The sequence below is a fragment of the Capra hircus genome, chromosome 23 (genome assembly GCF_001704415.2).
Source record: "Capra hircus breed San Clemente chromosome 23, ASM170441v1, whole genome shotgun sequence".
In the NCBI taxonomy this organism is placed as follows: Eukaryota; Metazoa; Chordata; class Mammalia; order Artiodactyla; family Bovidae; genus Capra; species Capra hircus.
In genome coordinates, this window is record NC_030830.1 from 19,635,056 (window position 1) to 19,658,014 (window position 22,959).

The 22,959-nt window shown below is 42.8% G+C and overlaps 1 protein-coding gene and 4 non-coding genes across 5 annotated transcripts; 1 reads left to right on the forward strand and 4 right to left on the reverse strand.

The window, feature by feature from the left end:
- On the reverse strand, nt 151-232 carry TRNAL-AAG. The gene has a single exon. It is a non-coding gene; the product is annotated as a tRNA-Leu (tRNA).
- On the forward strand, nt 4,110-4,182 carry TRNAM-CAU. The gene has a single exon. It is a non-coding gene; the product is annotated as a tRNA-Met (tRNA).
- Nucleotides 6,923-6,996, reverse strand: TRNAT-CGU. Its single transcript has one exon. It is a non-coding gene; the product is annotated as a tRNA-Thr (tRNA).
- TRNAA-AGC lies at nt 7,497-7,568 on the reverse strand. Its single transcript has one exon. It is a non-coding gene; the product is annotated as a tRNA-Ala (tRNA).
- GPX6 (glutathione peroxidase 6) lies at nt 15,388-22,741 on the reverse strand. The gene is made up of 5 exons (XM_005696697.3): nt 22,569-22,741; nt 20,100-20,253; nt 18,148-18,265; nt 16,873-16,972; nt 15,388-16,121 (listed from the first exon to the last, which is right to left on the reverse strand). Exons 1-5 carry the CDS (start codon nt 22,653-22,655, stop codon nt 15,915-15,917), a joined length of 666 nt encoding a protein of 221 aa, XP_005696754.2. The 5' UTR covers nt 22,656-22,741; the 3' UTR covers nt 15,388-15,914.

A 22,959-nucleotide genomic window follows, 5' to 3' on the forward strand; every position in this document is an offset into this window, starting at 1 on the left:
ATGAAGACTGATTTTCAATTTCTTATTTCTTATTTTTGTTTATTTCTTAAATCTGTAAGAACATTTCAAAACCAGTTGACATACTCTCTTCCGTAGAAACTTTTAAAGGGGTCAAACGACTGCTTTAAAGAAGTGGGTCTACAATAGAGGTGGCAGCGGTGGGATTCGAACCCACGCCCCCGAAGAGACTGGAGCCTTAATCCAGCGCCTTAGACCGCTCGGCCACGCTACCACGTACGAACACTACTCAAACTTCTTCTTAGCAGTTGAAAAGACTTGCACAAGCCTGTGTTATTTTCCTAGCGTATTTTCTCCCTCCACATACAACTCTGTCATCTCATCCACGAATAAAATCCGCAAACAGGTTCCTACTTAGGGAGATTCACATTTGCCTTCTGTGCTACTTTTCTGATACTCGAAAGTAAAGGGAGACGCAGCCAATGCATAACGTCCCTCAAACTCGAAGTCATAAACTCGAATCAGTCACTAAAAAAAAAAAAAAAAAAGATTAGAAATCGCCGGCACAGCACCCACCGAAACTAGAGATGCAGAGATCAGGAGTCTCCAATTTGTCAACTGCGTTTGGGAGTCAGCAGTGGGAAGTGATTTTTTATTTCTTCACCTAGAAAACAGAGACGCTCTTCTCCCCGCTCACACGGAACTTGGGTCAGAGTTTGTGTGTCTGTGTGTGATTTCTTACTAAAGAAAACAACCGCGCAAACCGACCTGCTTTTCGCTGAATGTGATCATGGTCTTAATTTACAAAGTTCAGGGAGGGGATCAGTTTGCTTTCAGTACGTGGTGTAGCATACTCTCCAAGCCCAGAGACGACTTGTTCTACCCGCTCCAACCTCATCTATGCGAACTTGGCGAGTCCCCGGGTCTCCTCCCCCACCTAATCACTGTCTCCAGACCGCTCATCCTCTAGCTGAACAGCCTGATCCATTATATGCTGCACCGTTTAAGTGAGCCCTACTATGATCAGGGGGAGTGGTGTGTAATTCTTCAAAAGGTCTGATTATATTCTATACAGGGAAGAAGTGGTCTTTTTTTTTTTTTTTTTTTTTTAGAAAAATGAGATTCAGTTCAGTTCAGTTCAGTCGCTCAGCCGTGTCCCACTCTTTGAGACCCCATGAATCGCACCATGCCAGGCCTCCCTGTCCATCACCAACTTCCGGAGTTTACCCAAACTCATATGCATCCAGTCGGTGATACCATCCAGCCATCTCATCCTCTGTCATCCCCTTCTCCTCCTGCCCCCAGTCCCTCCTAACATCAGGGCCTTTTCCAATTAGTCAACTCTTCCCATGAGGTGGCCAGAGTATTGGAGTTTCAGTCTCAGCATCAGTCCTTCCAATGAACATCCAGGACTGATCTCCTTTAGGATGGACTGGTTGGATCTCCTTGCAGTCCAAGGGACTCTCAAGAGTCTTCTCCAACACCACAGTTCAAAAGCATCAATTCTTTGGTGCTCAGCTTTCTTTATAGTCCAACTCTCACATCCATACATGACCACTGGAAAAACCATAGCCTTGACTAGACGGACCTTTGTTGGCAAAGTAATGTCTCTGCTTTTTAATATGCTATCTAGGTTGGTCATAACTTTCCTTCCAAGGAGCAAGCATCTTTTAATTTCATGACTGCAATCACCATCTGCAGTGACTTTGGAGCCCCCAAAAATAAAGTCAGCCACTGTTTCCACTATTTCCCCATCTATTTCCCAGGAAGTCATGCGACCAGATGCCGTGATCTTCATTTTCTGAATGTGGAGCTTTAAGCCAACTTTTTCGCTCTTTCACTTTCATCAAGAGGCTTTTTAGTTCCTCTTCACTTCTACCATAAGGGTAGTGTCATCTCCATATCTGAGGATATTGATATTTCTCCTGGCAATTTTCATTCCAGCTTGTGCTTCTTCCAGCCCAGCGTTTCTAATGATGTACTTTGCATAGAAGTTAAATAAGCAGGGTGACAATTTACAGCCTTGACGTACTCCTTTTCCTATTTGGAACCAGTCTGTTGTTCCATGTCCAGTTCTAACTGTTGCTTCCTGATATGCATATAGGTTTCTCAAGAGGCAGGTTAGATGGTCTTGTATTCCCATCTCTTTCAGAATTTTCCACAGTTTATTGTGATCCACAGTCAAAGGCTTTCTATATTTTTTAGTTAAAGAGAAAATGTATGGAAAAGTATCACAGAAAAGTGCCTGAGAGCAATTTGAAAGTAGAGACTAGTTAGGATATATTCAGTCTACTACTATTGCTGACATCACTAAATCCGTGATGGAAGAACAGGGATGTTTTTTAAAAGTAACTGAAATAGTTTGTGAAATATTTGGGATCTTAGGGTAAAAAGTACAGCATTTTGAAGATAAACTTTTGTTATAAAGTGTTGCTAAATGAACTAAATTATGTAGAATTTTAATGAAGTAATCACATAACATTTTATCAATAATAAAATATTCCTGTTCAGTAGAAAATTGAAATTTTATCTGTGATTGTTAGTTCTGTAAAATCACAGATTATAACCACTCTGTCATTACACCTTACTAGCACAGGGCTTGACACATCATAGGTACTCAGTAAAATTTTAGTCAGTTGTATAGTACCCATACATTAAGGCAGGGGTTTTCATCCAATAAAAACTTAACTGAAACCGTACAATGTACCAGTCACTATTTTAAGTTCTGGGACGCGAACGGTGAACAAGGAAAATACAAAGTCGATGCCTTGTCGAGCTTATATTCTAGAAGAAAAGACAGACAATAAATAATGCAGGCCGCTGGGGTTTGAACCCTGGATCAGGAAAATCCCCTGAAAAGGGAATGGCAATCCAATCCAGTATTCTTGCCTAGAAAATTCCATGGACAGAGGAGCCTGGTGGGCTGTGTAGTCCATGGGGTCACAAAGAGTCGAACACGAGTGACTTCATAGTAGTCATAGTTAAGTGAGTCCAAGTTCTACTGCTTCTCATCTACTGAGTAGCCACAAGCCTATCGGCAAGTCACTTAAACTTATTTGGTCTTACTTTTATCATATGTAAATGATATGACAATAATAAAAGTTGCCTACAGTGATAGATGGCCACTACATGTAACATACATATGAGTACCTTGCCCGTAATATGCACTCAGTACAGTTTGCTATCATCACTTGTATCATTTATTAGTATTCATTGAACAACTTTTTTGTGTGTCGCATTCAGTCTTTTAAATAATACTGTGAAATATCCTATTTTACAGATAATGAAGTTTTAAAAAATTGACATATTCTCAGAAAAACCAAGTGAATTATTTTTCCTAACTTAATAGATGGCACACACAAGATTTACACTTCAGTCCTACAATATCTATTTCAGGACATTTTTCACTTTGCCAGATTGAAATCCAGTGTATTGTTTCTCCATTTTCAATCATCTCACCTCATTTCTTCCACCTTATCTCGCCTCTGTTTACATTATTCTGGACTTCTAGCCAGAATAGAAAGGCCTTCAGATCATGGACTTGGTCAGACATGGATTTTAAGGGGAATACTGGCAGATGAGGAAGATGCAGAGCTAGATAACGAGACTCCAACTTCGCCCTCAGCAGAGCTAAGCATATTTCTGTGTCCCTCACTGTTTCAGTCTGGAAATCTTCCTGCCTGTGGACCCAACTCAGGCCCCTCGTATCTGTATGCCACTTTCTATACACGTAGTTGTGAAGCAGGGCACTGTGAAATCTAATGAAGTCTGATGTCTGCCAGCAGTAAGTGGTATTTAAAGCATGTGTGTGTGTGTGTGTGTGTGTGTTAGTCGCTCAATAGTGTCTGACTTTTTGCGACCCTGTGGACTGCAGCCCAGCAGGCTCCTCTGCACAAGAGATTTTCCAGGCAAGAATACTGGAGTGGGTTGCCATTTAAAGCCTTGTGGGAGAAAAAATTTCACCGTGTTGCATATTTATTCAAGGATGAAATCCTGAAATAATTTTGACCATTGTGACATACTCAGAACAACAGTAAATATGCCACAGCACATACTCTTATATTGCACTGTTGGAAAAATATAACTTCTCAGAAAATTTGTATAAACATGAAAGAGAATCAATAGTTCTACTGAAACCTCCTTGTTTCAGAGCCTTCTTAGCGCAGTAGGCAGCGCGTCAGTCTCATAATCTGAAGGTCCTGAGTTCGAGCCTCAGAGAAGGCACAGTAGTTTTGTCACTCCTACAAACTTGCATTTGAGAAAGAAGCAGGGTAACGAACAAAATTCCCTATCCCACCAATCAAGTTCTGTGGGAAATCTAGGCCCCAGGACTAACTCCCAGCCAACATGATGGGATTATAGATGGAGCTGTAGTCCTTCAAGAAGTTTAGCTGATTTCTGAGAAGGAAATGGCAACCCCCTCCAGTGTTCTTGCCTGGAGAATCCCAGGGACGGGGGAGCCTGGTGGGCCGCCATCTATGGGGTCACAGAGTCGGACACAACTGAAGCAACTTAGCAGTGGCAGCAAAGCAGTTTTTCAATATGTTGCCTATAACCATATATCTGGATTAACTGTCTCTTTGCTGCACTAGAAAATTAGCAAAAATTTATCACCTTAAAATAGCATAAATTTATTATTTTACAACTCTGGAGTTCAGAAGTCTGAAATGGGTCTTTTGGGGTTAAAATCAGGGTGTAGCAGAGCTGCCCTCTCTCTAGAGGTCTTGGGGAGAAATCATTCCTTGCTTTTTCTAGCTTCTAGAGGATGCTCCTATTCCTTGACTCATGTTCACATCATTCTGACCTCTGCTTCTGTTGTCTCATCTCCTTCTCTGACTCTGACCCAGCTACCACCCTCTTATAAGGACACTTTGATTACATAGAGCCATCCAAATATCCAAGATAATCTCCCTATCTCCAGATTCTTAATCACATTCCTTTTGCCTGGCAAGATAACATATTCACCAGGTTTTAGAGATTAGGAAATGGGCATCTCCGGGTGGGGGGTGCGAGACATAATTACACCTACCATAGTCTACCTGCTGGTCCCCAAAGACTCACACTTGTGCCACATGAAAAAAATATTCACTTCATTCCAATCTTTCCCATCTTAACTCATTTCACCATCAACATATCTAAATCTTGTCCTTTCAAAACTTCCAAATATCATTACCTAAATCACCCAGATTTGGAATGAGTGAGGCTCTGTGTATAATCAATTCTTATTTCATTTTATTGATTGCTTCTTTATGTGCTAGATATCCTTCTAAAATATTTTATGTGTATTTACTCCACAAGTCCTCCCATTAACTCTATTAGGTAGGCTTATTACTATTTCTCTTTTATACATGAGGAGAGTGATGCCCATTGAGAGAAAGCGATTTACCAAAGCTCCCGTAACTAATAACTGGAACAGCTGAGATTTGAGTACAGGCAGTGGGAACTAGTTAAATAAGCGAAGTGAAAGTGAAGTTGCTCAGTCATGTCCGACTCTTTGCGACCCGTGGACTGTAGCCCACCAAGCTCCTCTGTCCATGGGATTCTCCAGGCAAGAATACTGGAGTGGGTTGCCATTTCCTTCTCAAAATGAACAGAAGTGAGATCCAGGCATTGTTGGGGGGAGGGGCATCAATTTTCTATTTAATATTGCTACTCAAGTTCTTAGAGTAATAATAGTAGCCACTTCGTAACTATTTCTCATTAAAAAGTTAAAAAATTATATTTTAACATGTCAGTGGTTTTATTTAAGAACAGATGACACTCTGTAGTCCAGCTCTAGCCTATGTTGTCCTCATACTCTTATATTGCTTTATTCTTCTCCACAGATTTCATCAGTATCTTACATGCTTACTTATTTTATATATTAATTTCTTTATTTTTCATGTCACCCCCAGCAGAATGTGAGATCCGTGACAGCAGTGCTTTATGTTAGCTTTGTTTGCTACTGTATTTCCTGCCCTTAGAAATATTCCTGGGGTAGTTACTGGAGGCAGGGATGAGGGGTGGCAGACAAAATGAGTGAACGTGGTCAAAAAGTACAAACTTCCATTTATCAGATAAATAAGTCCTGGGGATGTAATGCACAGGTTGGTGACTATAGTTAACAATATTGAATTGCATATTTAAAAGTTGCTAAGACAGTAGATCTTAAAAGTTCCCATAATATGGGAAAAAATGTAACTGAAAATAAAAGGAAAGAAAGACAGAAATATGCCTGGTATATAAAAAACCAGCAGCTTACATTGTTGAATTAATTGGTGAATCAATAGGAGACAAAAAGACAAGGAAGCTCCATAAGTCTCTAGGGCTGAATCTAAGTTTCTTTAGATATCTGGCAGAATTCTCCAGCTTGCTCTTTTCACAGCGACTTTGTCCTAGCTCTAGGGTGTTTGTATCTAGGACATTTTTCCTTCCAGTTGATCATCATTCCTGAAATACTCTAATGTTTTCCTTAAGAGAGCATGGGAATATACTATTCTTCCTCATGTTTCCTTCAAAATGTCAAGCACGACCCTGCAAACATCCTAATTTTCCTTTGTAGCTAGTAATAGATTCATTGTTCATTATCTTATTTAATGAAATCAATTGTAGAGCTAGAGATTGTTAAAGTCTAGAGAGATTTATACATATTTTCTGTCTGGATACTTCAAACAGTAACACACTGTAGGTGATCAAAAACATTTTACCACAGTTTAACGCAAAACCTATTTCAAAAGTGATTGAGATATAAAGTCACATGCAGTATTAGGTGGTTTGCATTTGAATTGTCATCTCCTAAGAATTTACTTCTTTTTAAAAGTAAGGAATCTGAAGCAGTTGCAATCAAACAACCTGTAACTGTATCTGATAGAGTTCTAGGGCTGTTAACTTTGGTTGAGAATTTGTGGAAGATTAGTAAGAAGACACAGTTAACTAGCCAAAATAAAATTTTCAGGAATTTGCCCTACCTTCAAGCAAAAAGGCAAGGCCCTACTGGGAGTCGAACCCAGGATCTCCTGTTTACGAGACAGGCGCTTTAACCAACTAAGCCATAGAGCCACCTGAGCATCTATAGGAGAGTTAAATCTACCTCATTTTACTTTGCTCCAATAGGGAGCAGGGGTGGGGAGAGCCTAAGGAAAAAAAAAAAAATACACTACCCTGTAGTTGGCTCTGAGATGAATTGAGAAAGTAGCATTGACATATATAAACACTATCATGGGTAAAGTGGGAAGTTGCTATATAACACAGGGAGTCCAGCCTGGAGCTCTGTGATAACCTAGAAGGGTGGGGGATGGGAGGTGGAAGGCTAGGGGGAAGGGAGGGAAGTTCCAGAAGGAGGGGATATGTATATAATTACGACTGATTCAAATGGTTGTACAGCAGAAACCAACAGAATATTGTAAAGCAACATTCTCCAATTACAAAAGTAAAAGGTTGACAAATAAGTTTGAGCAAATCAGCACGAGTTATGAGTGACAAGTTTCAACAGGTAGGAAAAACAAAAAGCCATTTTGAGTAGTACTGACGAATTGCTACACAAGAAGCCAAGTCCTAACTGGAGGTGCCGGGGATTGAACCCGGGGCCTCGTGCATGCTAAGCACACGCTCTACCACTGAGCTACACCCCCTACAATGTCACCTACTTTGTGGAAAATATTTAATGGCAATAGCTATCTGCATTATTCTTCAAGAGCCCTAGTCTAGTACAACTCAGCTCTGTTCTGGAGAATCTTGTCCATGCATATGCCCTCCTCACATGAAGCTCTTGGCTCTACAAGAGTATGAAGAGCTAGAAACTAGAGTAACATCTATCAACTTGCAGTGGTTTATTCTGTTCTACTCTAGGGATATAGTTGATTTAAGGAAGATTCCTTACAACCTTAAAGAAGAAACTATTGCTTTGAAGATTACAAATTTAGAGCAATGTAGTAACAAAGTAACTAGGGAGGAAATTTGTAAACTAGGAAAGGTCAGTTAAGATTTCTGTTTTACAAGTCACTGATAAATTAGAAATCTGAACAACTTGTTTCTAGACAAGATGATTGAATTACTGGGTGTGAGTGAGGAGGTGGCCAGTATAAAAAGATCCCCAGCTTTTTCTCTGAGGATGGTAAAGAGTGGTTATGATGTCTTTCAAAGACCCTGGGGACTTCCTGAGCTTAAGTTTGACTTGAGAGACCAGTGCCCAAACAAACTACTCAGACACTTGTTGAATAAAAGTTCTAAAATCTCATGTATTTTGGCTAGAGTAAGACTCCATACAGTCACTGTGATTTCATTCATAGAAAAATCTAGGGCCATTTTGTGATCATCAATGTTGCCTGAAAGACTGGTGAGCTAGAAGATACAAGTAACCACAACATCTTAAAACAGGGCGATTATCTCTTGATTGCTGTCATGGCTCCATTGTTTGAATGGGCAGGAAACTTTGGGAGCAGTGACTGAACACCAGGAACTGACCACAGATTCTCTACCTTGTAGAATACGGTGGGAGAAAGCTGCTGCTGCTGCTGCTGCTAAGTCACTTCAGTCGTGTTCGACTCTGTGCGACCCCACAGACGGCAGCCCACCAGGCTCCCCCGTCCCTGGGATTCTCCAGGCAAGAACACTGGAGTGGGTTGCCATTTCCTTCTCCAATGCATGAAAGTGAAAAGTGAAAGTGAAGTCGCTCAGTCGTGTCTGATTCCTAGCGACCCCATGGATGCAGCCTGCCAGGATCCTCCATCCATGGGATGTTCCAGGCAAGACTACTGGAGTGGAGAAAGCTAAGGGAACAAAAATGTAGCCAATGGTTTCACTGGGATGATTTTTTCTTTCATTGAAATTACCTCAAAATCCCATGTTCTTCTCTAGAGAGAACATACATTGCTTTACCCATCAAACTAGAGGAACTGGGGTGAGTGTTTCAACTTTTTTCTTGTTTTATGCCATTTAATTGGTTCCAAACTTTTCTCAAATCTAGGAATAAGTACACTTGAACTGAATCAAGATGTCTTCTCCCAGTGAGTAATAGATGATGCTAACAAAGTAATGCTCAAAATCCTTCAAGCTAGGCTTCAGCAATATGTGAACTTCCAAAACTGAGGAAGTTCTGGAACTTCTGAACCAAGAACTTCCAGATGTACAAACTGGATTTAGAAAAGGCAGAGGAACCAGAGATTATATTGCCAACGTCCGTTGGACCATAGAAAAAGTAAGGGAATTTCAAACAAAACATCTACTTCTGTTTCATTGACTACACTAAAACCTTTGTGTGGATCATGACCAACTGGAAAATTCTTCAAGAGATAGGGATACCACACCACCTTACTTGCCTCCTGAGACACTTGTATGCAGGATAAGAAGCAACAGTTAGAACTGGACATGGAACAATGGACTGGTTCAAAATTGGGAAAGGAGTACACTAAGACTGTATATCATCACGATGTTTAAACATATGCAGAGTATTTATCATGCAAAATGCTAGGCTGGATGACTCACAAGCTGGAATCAAGAAATATCAACAAAAGCTATGGAAAAAATATAGCTTTGTCTATAGGGACCTTTGTTGGCAAGGTGATGTTTCTGCTTTTTAGCAGGTTTGGTAGAGGTTTGTCATAGCTTTTCTTCCAAGGAGCAAGTGTCTTTTAATCTCATGGCTGCAGTCACCATCCACAGTGATTGTGGAGCCCAAGAAAATAAAATCCTCAGATATACAGATGATACCATTCATGCAGAAAGCAAAGAAGAACTAAAAGCCTCTTGATGAGAGTGAAAGGAGAGTGAAATAGCTGTCTTAAAACTCAACATTCAAAAAACTAAGATTATGGCATCCAGTCCGATCACTTCATGGCAAATAAATGGGGGAAAAGTGGAAAAAGTAACAGATTTTATTTTCTTGAGCTCCAATATCACTGTGGATGGTGACTGCAGCCACAAAATTAAAAGATGCTGGCTCCGTGGAAGAAAAGCTATGACAAACCTACAGTGTATATTAAAAAGCAGAGAAATCACTTTGTTAACAAAGGTCCCTATGGTCAAAGCTATGGTTTTTCCAGTAATCATGTACAGCTGTGAGAGTTGGACCATAAAGAAGGCTGAGCCATGGAGAATTGATACTTAGGAATTCTGGTGCTGGAGAAGACTCTCAAGAGTCTCTTGGACTGCAAGGAGATCAAACTAGTCAATCCTAAAGGAAATCAACCTTGAATAATCATTGGAAGGACTGATGATGAAGCTGAAGCTCCAATACTTTGGCCACCTGATGAAAACAGCCTACTCATCGGAAAAGACCCTGATGCTGGAGAAGGGCAAGAGGAGAAGCAGGTGACAGAGGATGAGATGGTTGGATGGTCGCATGGACTCAACGGACATGAGTTCAAGCAAACTCCGGGAGATAGTGAAGGACAGGGAAGCCTGGAGAGCTGCAGTCCATGGGGTCACAAAAAGTTGGGCACCACTTAGTCACTGAACAACTATCCGGTTGTTGGTTCAGTGGTAAAGAATCCTCCTGGCAATGCACCAGATGGGGAATCCATCCCTGGGTCGGGAAGATTGCCTGGAGAAAGAAATGGCAACCCAGCCCACTATTTTCGCCTGGGAAATGGCAATCCACCGCAGTATTCTTGCCTGGGAAAGCGCATGGACAGAGGAGTCTGGTGGGCTACAGTCCATGTGTTTGAAAAAGAGTCAGACAGGATAAACAACAATCCAGTTGTTTATCTTTTGCCTTCTGAAACTATGCTGTACTATGCCAACTCTAGAGAGATGCTTCACTTTCTAGAACGTGTTGAAGGCAGAAAAATAGGACAGCAACAGTAGTAGGCAGGTGGAGCATTAGACAAGGATATTTCTGTTATTCCAAGGAAAAGAGTCACAGAAAGTCGCGGCTAGGAAATAAGTGATAACGACTATTAAAATATGTATTTTTAAAAATAAATGTAATCTAAAAAAAAAAAAAAAAGCTTCCAGGATCTGCAGGAAATAACGGACCATATGTGACAAAGTAACTCATTTGAGGTACCTGAAGGTGCCAGACTGGTGGGAGGAGGAACCTGCATCTTTCGGGTGGAGCCGAGGGGCTGGACCCAAGGGCCATCTTCCTTCAGCTACAGGTGTCAGCCCGTGCAGTTTCTCTTCAAATCCCGCGCTGTCATTCTCAAGAGCACAGTCAAAATCCGTCGTGACACCTTTCCACCCGGAGCCTTTTGAGACGGGTGTGGAGGTGGGAGTGGGGATAGGGGTCGGCAGGAACCTCGGCAGCTTCCGCCTCAGGAAATTCGGTGAGCGCTTGAAAAAGTCCAACCCGGAAAAAGACTGTTCACTTCAGTTCCCCCCGACTTCTTGTCCTCCTCTGTTTCTCTCGGACTCAGGTAGTCTTGAAAATCAGCTCGTAGAAAAGGTAACGCCTTCTCCCCTCTAACCATCCCTGCACCCCGCGGTGAGCCCCTCCCCGGCCCCGGTGCCGTCCACCCTCGGTCGCATCCCCTCCCACTCCTGGGGGGCACGAGCAGAAAGCCGGCCCAGGGGGCGCTGCGCACAGGTTCGTAGCTGCGCGTCCCCAGCGGGCCCCGGGTGGGAGCTGCGGCGGGTCTGGGGGCCCCAAGGACAGGCGGGGGCTGAGACGACTGAGGTGACGTGGGCAGGGAGGCCCGGGACAGGGGAGGAGAGACCCGAGGAGCGGTCCAGACTCCGTCCTTAGGGTGGGAACCCGCAGAGCCCGGGTGGGTACGAAGATGCGCATCACGGATCCCAGCCCTGAACTTTGGGAATTAAGGCCATGAGCGTATTCCGCGAAAAAGGGCGTCTGTCGCACAGATGTTTCTTTCCATATCTTTTACAACAGGTTCTTTAAAAGGTCGGGCCTCGAATTCCAGGTGGTTAGAGATGAGGCAATGGCACCCCACTCCAGTACGCTTGCCTGGAAAATCCCATGGACAGAGGAGCCTGGAAGGCTGCAGTCCATGGGGTTGCTGAGGGTCGGATACGACTGAGCGACTTCACTTCACTTTCATGCATTGGAGAAGGAAATGGCAACCCACTCCAGTGTTCTTGCCTGGAGAATCCCAGGGACGGGGGAGCCTAGTGGGCACGACTGAAGCGACTTCGCAGCAGCAGCAGCAGCAGCAGGGGAGCCGTCTCACATTCGTTATTCCTCTGGGGTCGGAGGGAGAGCCCATAGCCAATGATTGATGGACATGAGTTGCAAAAGTCCATCCCTCTTCCTTCACGGTGGAAATAATTATAGTGCAATTTATCTGAAGCTAAACTCCATCAGAAATTGCATCCTTATATCTCTCTTACCCCTACCCTATCTTTCTTCACTGATTCCCTTTAGACTACTCTCTCAATAAATTATGTGTACCTGAATCCTAGTCTCAGCTTCTGTCTACTGGGACCTGAAGCCAAGTCAAGGAGTATTCATGAGATCACAGAATTCAATGTACTGTGGAAGAGACTTTGGCTACTCTTTATCACGTTTGGGGAATCCAGCTTCCAGAACTACCGTGGGGACTTTCAAAGCCTAAGAATCACACAGTCCACAGGGAAAATACCACGTCTCTGCAGCATCTCTCATGGGAGAGACTGTATTGGGGTCTTACTTCCGGGGATGGGCTGCTTAACAAACTGGGAAAGGACAGTTTGAGAAGGTCTGAGTCCTGGTTCTCTGGGACTTTAGAACACTGTCCCCAGGGACTCTCCTCAAAGGTTTTGTGATTAGCAGAGCCTTACTGATCTAGATGCCTGCTGGATGGTGTGTTCCAGTAATAGATTCATGTGACCACACTGGTTTTAGAACCAATTAGATCAGGTCTTTCCATTATAGATAGTACGAACCTCTGGTTCAAAAAAATAAAAAATTCACAGCAGTAGTAGTGCCAGTGATGAAAATGATGATCACCATGATAGTCACAGTCAAGTTTTAACTGCTGGCTGTAACAGACTAGAGTTCCTGAGACCCTCCTGGGCAGTCTGCCCCTCCCAGGGGCTTTCTCTGGGGCTAAGATCTGTTACATGGATTGGTGAGGGAGAAGTGGAAAGTTGTATCTCTTGATCTTTTCTTTTTATAAAGACTACCATCATTGTCATCAGAAGCAATATTCTGATCAGGACTGCTGCTTTCACACCTGTCTCTCACCTGCCCTCATCTCCCAGTGCAAGGGAATTTTTTTTTTTTTTTTCATTTCTCTGGTCTTGGCTATCCCCCAAACAACCTCTCTTTTTTTCTCTTCAGGGCCAGCCACTGGAGGGCATAAGGGGTATGACATCTGGACTTTCCAGAGCAGTGGCAGGATTGAAACCTCCTAGACACTCAAGTGTAACAGACTCAGGTCAAGCCACAGTTCTCTGCCTTCATCATTTTAGGTCTTCACTGTGGAACAGGGGATGTTGCTCCCCTGGGGCATCCACTTTTGTCCAACTAGTTTCCTGGTTTGGGCTGGACCAGTATCTTGAGAGGATTTTATACACTGTATCATCCCATCATCCTCCACCCACTTCCTGCACCTTGAATATTCTGATCTGAAAATAGTGACAGATTTGGAACCCTTCTGAGGACTGTTCAGGTCCTTGGGGTTTCTCAAGAACTGCAGAGATTTCAAGATAACTAAGAAATGAAGCACACATTTTTCAACGCCACTGGTAGCTGGTTCTGCAATCCTGTCACTGCCCTAATAACACAGTGCCCAGTAAAAGATGGATGGTGTCTCAAATCCTGTGGGTTATGACCAAGGACAGGCTTCTCAGGTGGCTCTGTGGTAAAGAATCCCCCTGACAATGCAGGAGATGCAAGAGATGTGGGTTTGATCTCTGGATCAGGAAGTTCCCATGGAGTAAGAAATGGCAACCCACTCTGGTATTCTTGCCTGGAAAATTCCGTGGACAGAGGAGCCTGGTGGGCTACAGTCCTTGGGGTCACACATTCAGACATGTTCAAGGACATTCAGTTTTTTAAATATATATATAATTTTATTTTTGGCTCTGCTGGGTCTTTGTTGCTTCGAGGGCTTTTCTCTAGTTGTGGTAAGCAGGGACTACTCTCTAGTTGCAGGACCTGGGCTTCTCATTGCTGTGGCTTCTCTGGTTGGGGAACATGGGCTCTAGGGTGCCCAGGGTTTGGTAGGTGTGGGCTCCTGGGCTCTAGAGCACAGGCTTAATAGTTGTGGCGCATTGGCTTAGTCACTCTGTGGCATGTGGGGGCATGTGAGATCCTCCTGGATCAGGGATCGAAGCTGTGTCTCCTGCATTGGCAGGTGGATTCTTTATACCACTGAACCACTAGGGAAGCCTCAGCTTTTTTTTTTTTTTTTTGGCTGTACTGGGTCTTAGCTGCGGCATACAAGATCTTCGATCTTTGTGGCAGCGTGTGGGCCCTTCAGTTGCAGCATGTGGGATCTAGTTCCCTGACCAAGAATTGAACTCAGGCCCCCTATCTTGGTAGCATGGAGTCTTAGCCACTGGACCACAGGGAAGTACCCCCCAGCTTTGTTTTTTTAAATCCATTTTTTTTTCTTACTAGATTTTGAGTTCAAGAAGACAAAACATCCAAGTATTTTGAAAATATTTTCCATTTCTCATGTGTGTCTATCATCTATGAATATTCTGGCTTAGTCTGTCAACTTTCATGTTGCTGTATAAAGATTAAGTCAGGGATCACATCTATTTAGGTACAAACCAGGATTATATTTGATATTACTCACTGATATTTATATTTTGTGTACTTTTTTAAAAAAGACCCTTTAAAGTGCAAGTAGCTGTGTTAATAGTAATCTGTGAAAAGGGAAAGAAAAAAAACACCTATTTTATTCTTCATACAATCTTTTCTTTCCTGTTTCTGATATTCTGAAATTTGTCTTCATATAAAGATTGAAGTTTAATTATAAAACTGCATGGGCTAGATAGGGCTTCCAGTATATTCCTGACTCCTCTGATTAGAAGTGGGGTTTGATATGCTTTTCTTCTACTTTTATGTGTTTTTAGATTTTTAATAGCGAGCAGAAATTAATTTCATAAACAAAAATGTATGCATATTTGTTGAGAGAGAGAGAAGATTCAAGAAAGGACTCCCCAGGGGATCTGAATGAGGAAGTACAGGGGGCTGACTCCAAGAGTTCCGTGTTCGTGTCACAGCGGCTCTGTGCAGCCAGGCCCACCCAGTGATTTTGGATGAGCCAACAAAAGGTCTAGAGCACTTATGAGAAAAACAAAATACTTAAGAGCTAGGTGAGCTAGATACTTAAGGAAGCAGAAATAAAGTGAGAGGAAGAAGTGGTATGACTCCACACATAATATAGGACTGGAAAAACACCACGGGAAACCAGCTGCTGCAGAATTCTTTTTAATTTGAGACAGTGATAAGGATGAGTTTAAAGGGTGAGGAGAGAAACCCATCATTTCGAATGAAGGAACATCCCTGCCCAGGTGCCATGACCTGAATGCACTAAGGGACAGGCACCAGGGAAGGTTCTGGTTGGGTCCCGCCCACAGGGGCTTTGGGACCCACCATCATGGAGATGCCCCTCCGCTCATGTGAGATGAAGTTTCTGCTCTCACTCTGCCTTCAGAGATCCTACAAGAGAACTCAGAGTGTCAGGGGACTAAATGGAAACTAACTAGGGAGAGGAAGAATTTAACAATGCATGCCTGTCTTGGAGGAGAGAAGAGGCTATTAAGGAGATGCTGAGAGTCTTGCTGCCAGTTTCTGCTTTTCTTAAACCTTCAGCCTTGGGAAAGGATAGACTTCTGAATATTGCGTTTTTAGGGATATGGGTAGTCCCAATCTATAATATGATTTTCCTTTGGAATGGAGTGGAAAAAATTTGATATTTTGAGATCAGAGAGTTGGGAGACAGGTTTACTTTTCCTTATTTGTCTCTCTCTGTCTCTCTCTTACACACACACACATATTTGGGCTGAACAGGATGGTTTGGTCAAAGATGGGATCCTTAAACATGTTCTTCAGATGGGAGGCAACTTCTGACGGTGTCTGGCCCTTCCTATTCGCTTTTGAACTGCTTCAGGTACTCCAGCATGTCTGATTTAACTGTGCTGACTGAAGCCCGGTGGTACCAACGCATGACAGGGACACCATCAGGCCCCACTAGAAACTTCTCAAAGTTCCAGCGAATGTCATGGACCTTCATGGGCTCCCAGAAGAGCTGACTTGATGAGCCCAAAAGATCAGAGGTTGGAGGGCAGGAGTTCTGGAGCAGAGACAGAGAAATTGACAATGTTTTTTCTGTTTCTGTGTGGTCTCGTCTTATCCCCACCCCTAGAATGTCTACTCAACAGTATGTATTTCAGTATATTAACTAATTGACATGCTCCTAATGAACCATAGACATTTCAATACATCATTACCAGTACAATCAAAAACCAAGAGTTAGTATGATAGCAAATAGAAAAGTTTATTCCTTTCTCTGTTTCTCCCTCAATCCCATGATTATATCATAGTGCTTCAAAGAAAGACTATCTATTGTTTTTTGTTTTTGGTAAGTCATAACACTTCTAAAGCCTCAGTTTCTTTAGCTAAAAAAAGGGGGTCCTTCTGTTGTGGGTTTCTGTGGTTCTAATACTCTGTGACCCTCTTTATTACCTATTTCTGTGTTTGTCTCCCTCATTAGATATGATTTCTTTCAAGGAAGAAATTATGCCCTATTAACATTTGTTAACTCATTGTATAGCACAGTTCTTGCATATAACTAAAGATTTGATAAATGTTGAATAAATGAATCATTACCATTCTGTAAGGAAAGTTAGTCTATATTAGAGCAATCATATTTATATGTTTCCATTACTTGAAGCTAAAGCTTCACAACAAATATTGCCACCATCCATGAACTTATCTGAGAATTTCTTTCCAAGGAGCCCAAACTCAATCCTAGACTTGAGCCCCATGCTTTCAGGGTATTGTTACCTACCTGACCAATTCTTGCCAGGTTCATCCTTACTTACCTTCAGGAAGGTAAAGACCTTCTGTTCTTTTTCTCCATTCACATCCCCTTTCTCAAAGAGCTGAAAATTGGGAACAAAGCCACCACCTGGACGTACATACCTGCAATGAAGCAGAACAATCCTGAGACCATTCAAATTAAGAAAAGGGTGGATAATAATGGCCACCACAATTTGGCCACAAAGTAAAATCAGAGATAAAGAAAGAGAGGTTGTAGACAGGGAAGATGAGGAAAGAGTGGTCCTTGGGAATCAGGACTTCATGCATGTGCTTTAAGGAGCCAATAGAGAATTCCAAGAAAATTGGAAGCAGGATATTCCTCAGCCATAAAAAAGAATGAAATAATGCCATTTACAGCAACATGGATGGATCTAGAGATTATCACAGTGAATTAAATGAATTAAGTCAAACAGAGAAAGACAAATATATGTTATCACTTATATATCGAATCTTTTAAAAATGGTACAAATAAACTTATTTACAAAACAGAAATAGAGTCACAGATGTGGAAAAGGATCCTATGGTCATGTGCTCAGTCCTATCAGACTAAGTGCCGCTCCATGGACTCTCGCCCACTAGGCTCCTTTGTCCATGTAATTTTCTAGGCAAGTATACTGAATCAGGTTGCCATTCCCTTCTGCAGGGGATCTTCCTGACCCAGGGATCAAACCCAGGTCTCCTGCATTGCAGACAGATTCTTTACCATCTGAGCCACCAGGGAAGCCCAATGTTACCAAGGATAAACTGGGAGATTGGGATTGACATATACACACTACTATATATAAAATAGAAAAGTAATAAGGACCTGCTGTATAGCACAGGGAACTCTATTCAATACTCTGTAATGACCTATGTGGGGAAAGGATCTAAAAGAGTGGATATATGTACATGTATCACTGATTCACTTTGCTATACATCTGCAATTAACACAATATTGTAAATCAACTATACTCCAATAAAAAGTATTTTAAAAGAAAATTGGAAAGCAATATTTTAAGGTTAAAATTCTTGATTCATCTCTATTTCCTAGGTTTTCTCCTTTTTCATGTGCTTCTTTTTCATTAGATTTCCTGTAGTCTTATCATTAAACAACTCAAAGGTAGAGAGAATTGTTGAGCACTACCAGCAGGGCATAACTGAATTCAAGGCATCAAAATGATGTTCTTGAACCAGTTAATCTGTCAATCACCCCAGAAGTCTCCAGAATGAGAAGCTCTAGGTGGAATGTGGAAGGAAAATTCTGACACAGTCTCGCAGGGTCCCAAGCAGGCACTTACTTGAGCCCCATAAGGATCTCCGAGTTCTTTGCTGGCTCTTGTTTTCCAAATTGGTTGCAGGGAAAGCCCAACACAACTACACCGAAAGGCTTCAGCTCCTCCTGTAGTGCATTCAGTTCTGTAAGCAGAGGGAGAACAGCATGGGTAGCTCTGTCTTGAGCAGTAAAAGCAGTATCTGTCTATCTCATGAATAAGCTGAGGACTATGAAGGGAAGGGTTCAAGATCACAAAGTTGGAGGAAACAGAGCAAAAGGCTAGAACACAGATTTCTAGAACACATCCAAACAGCTGCCTTTTTTCTTGTGCAGAAGTTCCCATAAGTGGCTCCACTTCATCATCCAATAGAAGCCCTTCTTTAAAAGCACAGATTGCTTGGACTGTTGTATTTGTGTGTGTTGGGGGCGGTCCCGTTTGATTATGAAGAGAAGTCAGATTTGAATGCCATTGCCTGCCTTAGTTGATTGATCAAAAAATGTTTTAAGGAATGGCAAACAAAATGGACATTCTATCCCCATCCTCCCACCATCTGCCCCATGGTGACACAATGTTACACTCCAGTCACCCTCCCAGGAGCACTCTTTGGTGCCCTAACCTGGGAGTTATAGAGGGAATCAGAGAAATGCTAAGTCTAGCTCCAGAGCATTCTTTTTGTCAGTTCCAGTGACCTAAATGCTGCCATTTCCCTGAAAGACTCATTGGGATTCTAAGGCTACAAACTCCATACTGCTCTTTCCCACTGTCAGGAAGCTTCCCAGTGTCTGTCTGGACTCGTGCCATTATTTCCAACTTCAGCGATTTTCAGTTCAGATTTACTGACTTCATGACCAGCACCAGCCAGTCATAATCAGACCCAGCTCTATCTGCTGGCATCTCCTCTTAGCCTTCACTCCAATTAAACAGTGCATAGATGGTAACTACGTTTCCTCTTCTCTGCCATTTGGAAGTGCCTGCAGAACCCAAGGGTATTTTTCCAGAGGCCCAAAGGTCAATCTTCTCTCGTGTTACCAGAAGTTACCAGTGAGAAAGATAAAACTAGCCCCTGAAAGCTAGATTCTGGCCTGGGAGTTATAGCTGGAGCTTGTTGTTCTCCTCTTGAACATAAACAGTTTCACAGATCAGTATCATACAAGTGATCCTTTACCAGACAAAACATGAATATTATTCAAATTACAAAAATGACCAAGTATCACCCTATTCTTACCAATCTAAGTGACTGCTGTTTGTTTATCCTTGCTTTATTCCTCCTACTCTGTAGATGTGATTTATTAATATACCAATCACTTCACTGTGCCCGTTTCCTCATTTCCTGACAGCATCCAATCCAGAACCAAGCTTCAATCCCTTGACCCCCTCCGCAAATCACGCAACACAAGCTCAGATCCTCAAATAAGTCCTTTCTATTAATAACATCTTCTTACTGAGAAGCCCCATGGTTCCCTACAGTATATGTTTTCCCTCAGAACATTGAGCAACAAACTCAAATACAGATACATTCCTGGTGGTCTTTGCTAAATCTTTGGGAGAATCTTAGTTCTCAAATCCCAAGATAATTCTCCTAGCATTTCTAAGGAGCAGAGCAGTGACAGGATATAGAGGATAGAGTCACATGATCACCTACCTTCCCCCAGCCTCTTGTTTCCTCCCAATAACAAATTAGCAAAACCTTCTGGAGTTAGGACTTCCCTGGTGGCTCAGATGGTAGAGGGTCTGCCTACAATGCAGGAGACCTGGGTTTAATCCCTGGGTCAGGAAGATCTCCTAGAGAAGGAAACGGCAACGCACTCCAGTATTCTTGCCTGGAAAATCCCATGGACAGAGGAGCCTGGTAGGCTACAGTCCATGGGATCACAAAGAGTTGGACACAACTGAGCGACTTCACTCTCACTTTCTGGAATTAGACTATGGCCATCTGTCAAAGCTAGTTCCAAGAGAGTTGAAACATGAGTTCTTACCTGGATACTGAGCTGTCAAGCCTCAATAGGTGGCCACATTGACAAACAGGACATGCTTGCCCGCGTACTGCTTGAACTGGATATACTCCTCACCATTGAGGGTGAGGGCTCCATACTCATAGATGGTGCCTGTCACCCCCTTATAGCAATCCACCTGAAATATAACAAAAATAACCATAGTGATGTGATTATAAAGCAAATGATAATCTCTAACATCTGTGGACTTTTTGAAACTCTAAGAACTGAAGAGAATATTCCAAGCAATATTTTTAGTTATGGCTAATGCCACAACTGGGACTTTCCAGGTGGTTCAGTGGTAAAGAATCCGCCTGCCAAGCAGGAGACTCGGGTTTGATCCCAAGAATGGTAAGATCCCCTGGAGAAGAAAATGGCAACCCACTCCAATATTCTTGCCTCAGAAGTCCCATGGACAGAGGAGCCTGGTGGGCTATAGTCCGTGAGATCACAGAATTGGACACGACTTAGCAACTAAACAACAATGCCACAACTAGAATTTATATCTTTTAATTTAAAATCTTTTTTTGCAATGGGACAAGCACTTTATAATCATCTTCCTATTCCTGGAATCTTTATACAATTTACTGCCATCCTCTGATTGACAATTTACAGTTTACCTGCACTCTCTTCCATATCCTAACACCCCATTCCAGTCATCATATCTCTTCACAAATATTTTTAACAGATTTTGGCAGAGTTTCTCACAACAGAAATATGTTTTACATAAATTTCTCGTCCATATGTTCTCACATTGTAGTTTCCTTCCTCCAGAGCCCAGCAAATAACTTGTTTCTCCTCTAGATCCCAGAGGCATTTTCCAAAGCTTTGCCAGTAGGGGCTTATTGGTACCTACAAAATTCATCCTCAGTGCCCTTTCTTATCTCTGTGTAAAATAGGAAGCAAAGGGAACAGACTTCCTACCTACAAGCATGGCAAGGGAAAAAAGCCGACAGGATCTGGAACAAAAAGCTAAAATGCCTCAACAACTTCTGGCTCTCTTTATCATGTATGGATGCCACCTTGTGAACTGGCATGTAGAATCCCAAGAATATTGCAGCTTGGAAGAGCCTGATCTTTCCTTCTTGGCTTTCAGTTCCGCTCCAATTTGCTTAGGTCTGTTTGAAGAGATCAGGGTACCCTAAAACACAGCCTTTTACTCACAAGATAATATTCTACAGCAGAAATTCCACACCCAATCAGGCAGCAGCTGCTGACACAGACGTGGATGGCCCTCAATGGATGCTTGTTTTTGTTTTGTTTTTTAATTTCAGAGAAGGGAGATGATCTTACTACAGCTACCAGTCTTGATATTACATTTATAATAGATTCATGTTATATACACCATTTTGCACTTCACATGAACCCAATAATAGAGCACTTGGAGTGTGGTTTGAGGACCTGCACAAGTATTATCTGAGAACAAATTATAAAAGCAAATTTGGACTCTACTAAAACCTACTGTATCAGAAGCTTTGGAAGTGTGACCCAGTAACCTGTGCTTTAACAAACTTTGTAGGTGATACCTATGTGAGTTGAAATCTGGGGATCACTGCACTAGTTTCTCCAACTTTTAGAGAGGAAAGAAAGGGGTCAATAAAAGATATCTAACTGGCTTAACGTCACAGTGAAGCTGTGTTTTTGAATGAATATGCCCGATTTTAAACTTAAAACTTGTTGCCTCAAGTCATTTACTTCAGTGGCCACTTTGCATCCTAAGACACACATACACACCTTTAACAGGGTGCTACTGACAGCAAATGTGGACATTTTTCCTGGGGTTGCGGGCAGCATTGGGTGATTTGGAGCAGTACCAAGACTTAAAAGCAAAGATCTTACTCTGATCTCAGCTCTTGCCACATCACTTCCCCTGAAATTAAAATCAGCAAGCAACTCTTCTTGCCTTTTGCCTTTTTTTATTCCCTGAAAGGAAAAAAAAAAGCCCCTCTTTCCTGACTCTGGAACTCCTTAGGGCACATTTCAGCACCAGCTTCTTTTTCCACATGCCCTGGGGGTTTCAGCTTCTCCAAGAGCTGCCAGTTCAGCCTCCTTCTCAATACAGTTACTGCTTCACATCCCTGTTTCCTGGACCTGCAAGATTGACCAGTGTTCCAGACCAGGGTGGAGGGGATGGGTTGTGGGCTATCCAGCGGCCACCGGGGGCAAGTGGCAAAACAGAACGCAGGGAGAGCAGCCTTTATCCTTCATCCACTTTTCCACTTTCTGCCCAGTGACCCGCCAGGCTAAGGGGAGATGATCCACGCAAAGACAGGCAGGTTAGGAGAGCCTCTGCCTCAGAGAACAGCAGTGGCAATGGCAGATGTCAGTTAGGAAAGGCTGGGGAGACGGATCTCGTCCTTCCTAGGAGAGAAGAAGGGAGAATTCCTGGCTTCCTTGGCAGCCTAGTTTGCCATCAGTGCTGGAATCCACCTGGGTTCCCTGCGGGACACTTACCTTCATCTGTTGCTGCTTCGGAGTCAGCTGAGCTAAGCTGACCAGGAACAGTGGGAAAAGACAGGAGGCCCAGAGCTGCAGGATCATGGCTTGAATTAGGAGTTCCAGGCAAGTCTCAGATCCCCAGGGATGTCAACACCTTTTGAGCTCCCGGCAGGGACCAGTTTGAAGATTCGTCCTCCAATCACAGAGAAGTATTAACACACAGGTAAACCTCCCTCTACCCTGCGATCGCTCCCTCTTCCTCTTCTTCCCTCTCCCCAACATCCACCTCCCCTCTCACTGTCCCGCCCCAGACCACAAGCCCTGAAGGCTCAGTGCACCCAGTACCTCCCCCTGACAGCCCACCCACTGGTGGTTCTGGCACCTGTATCCTAGCAGGTGAAGGTGG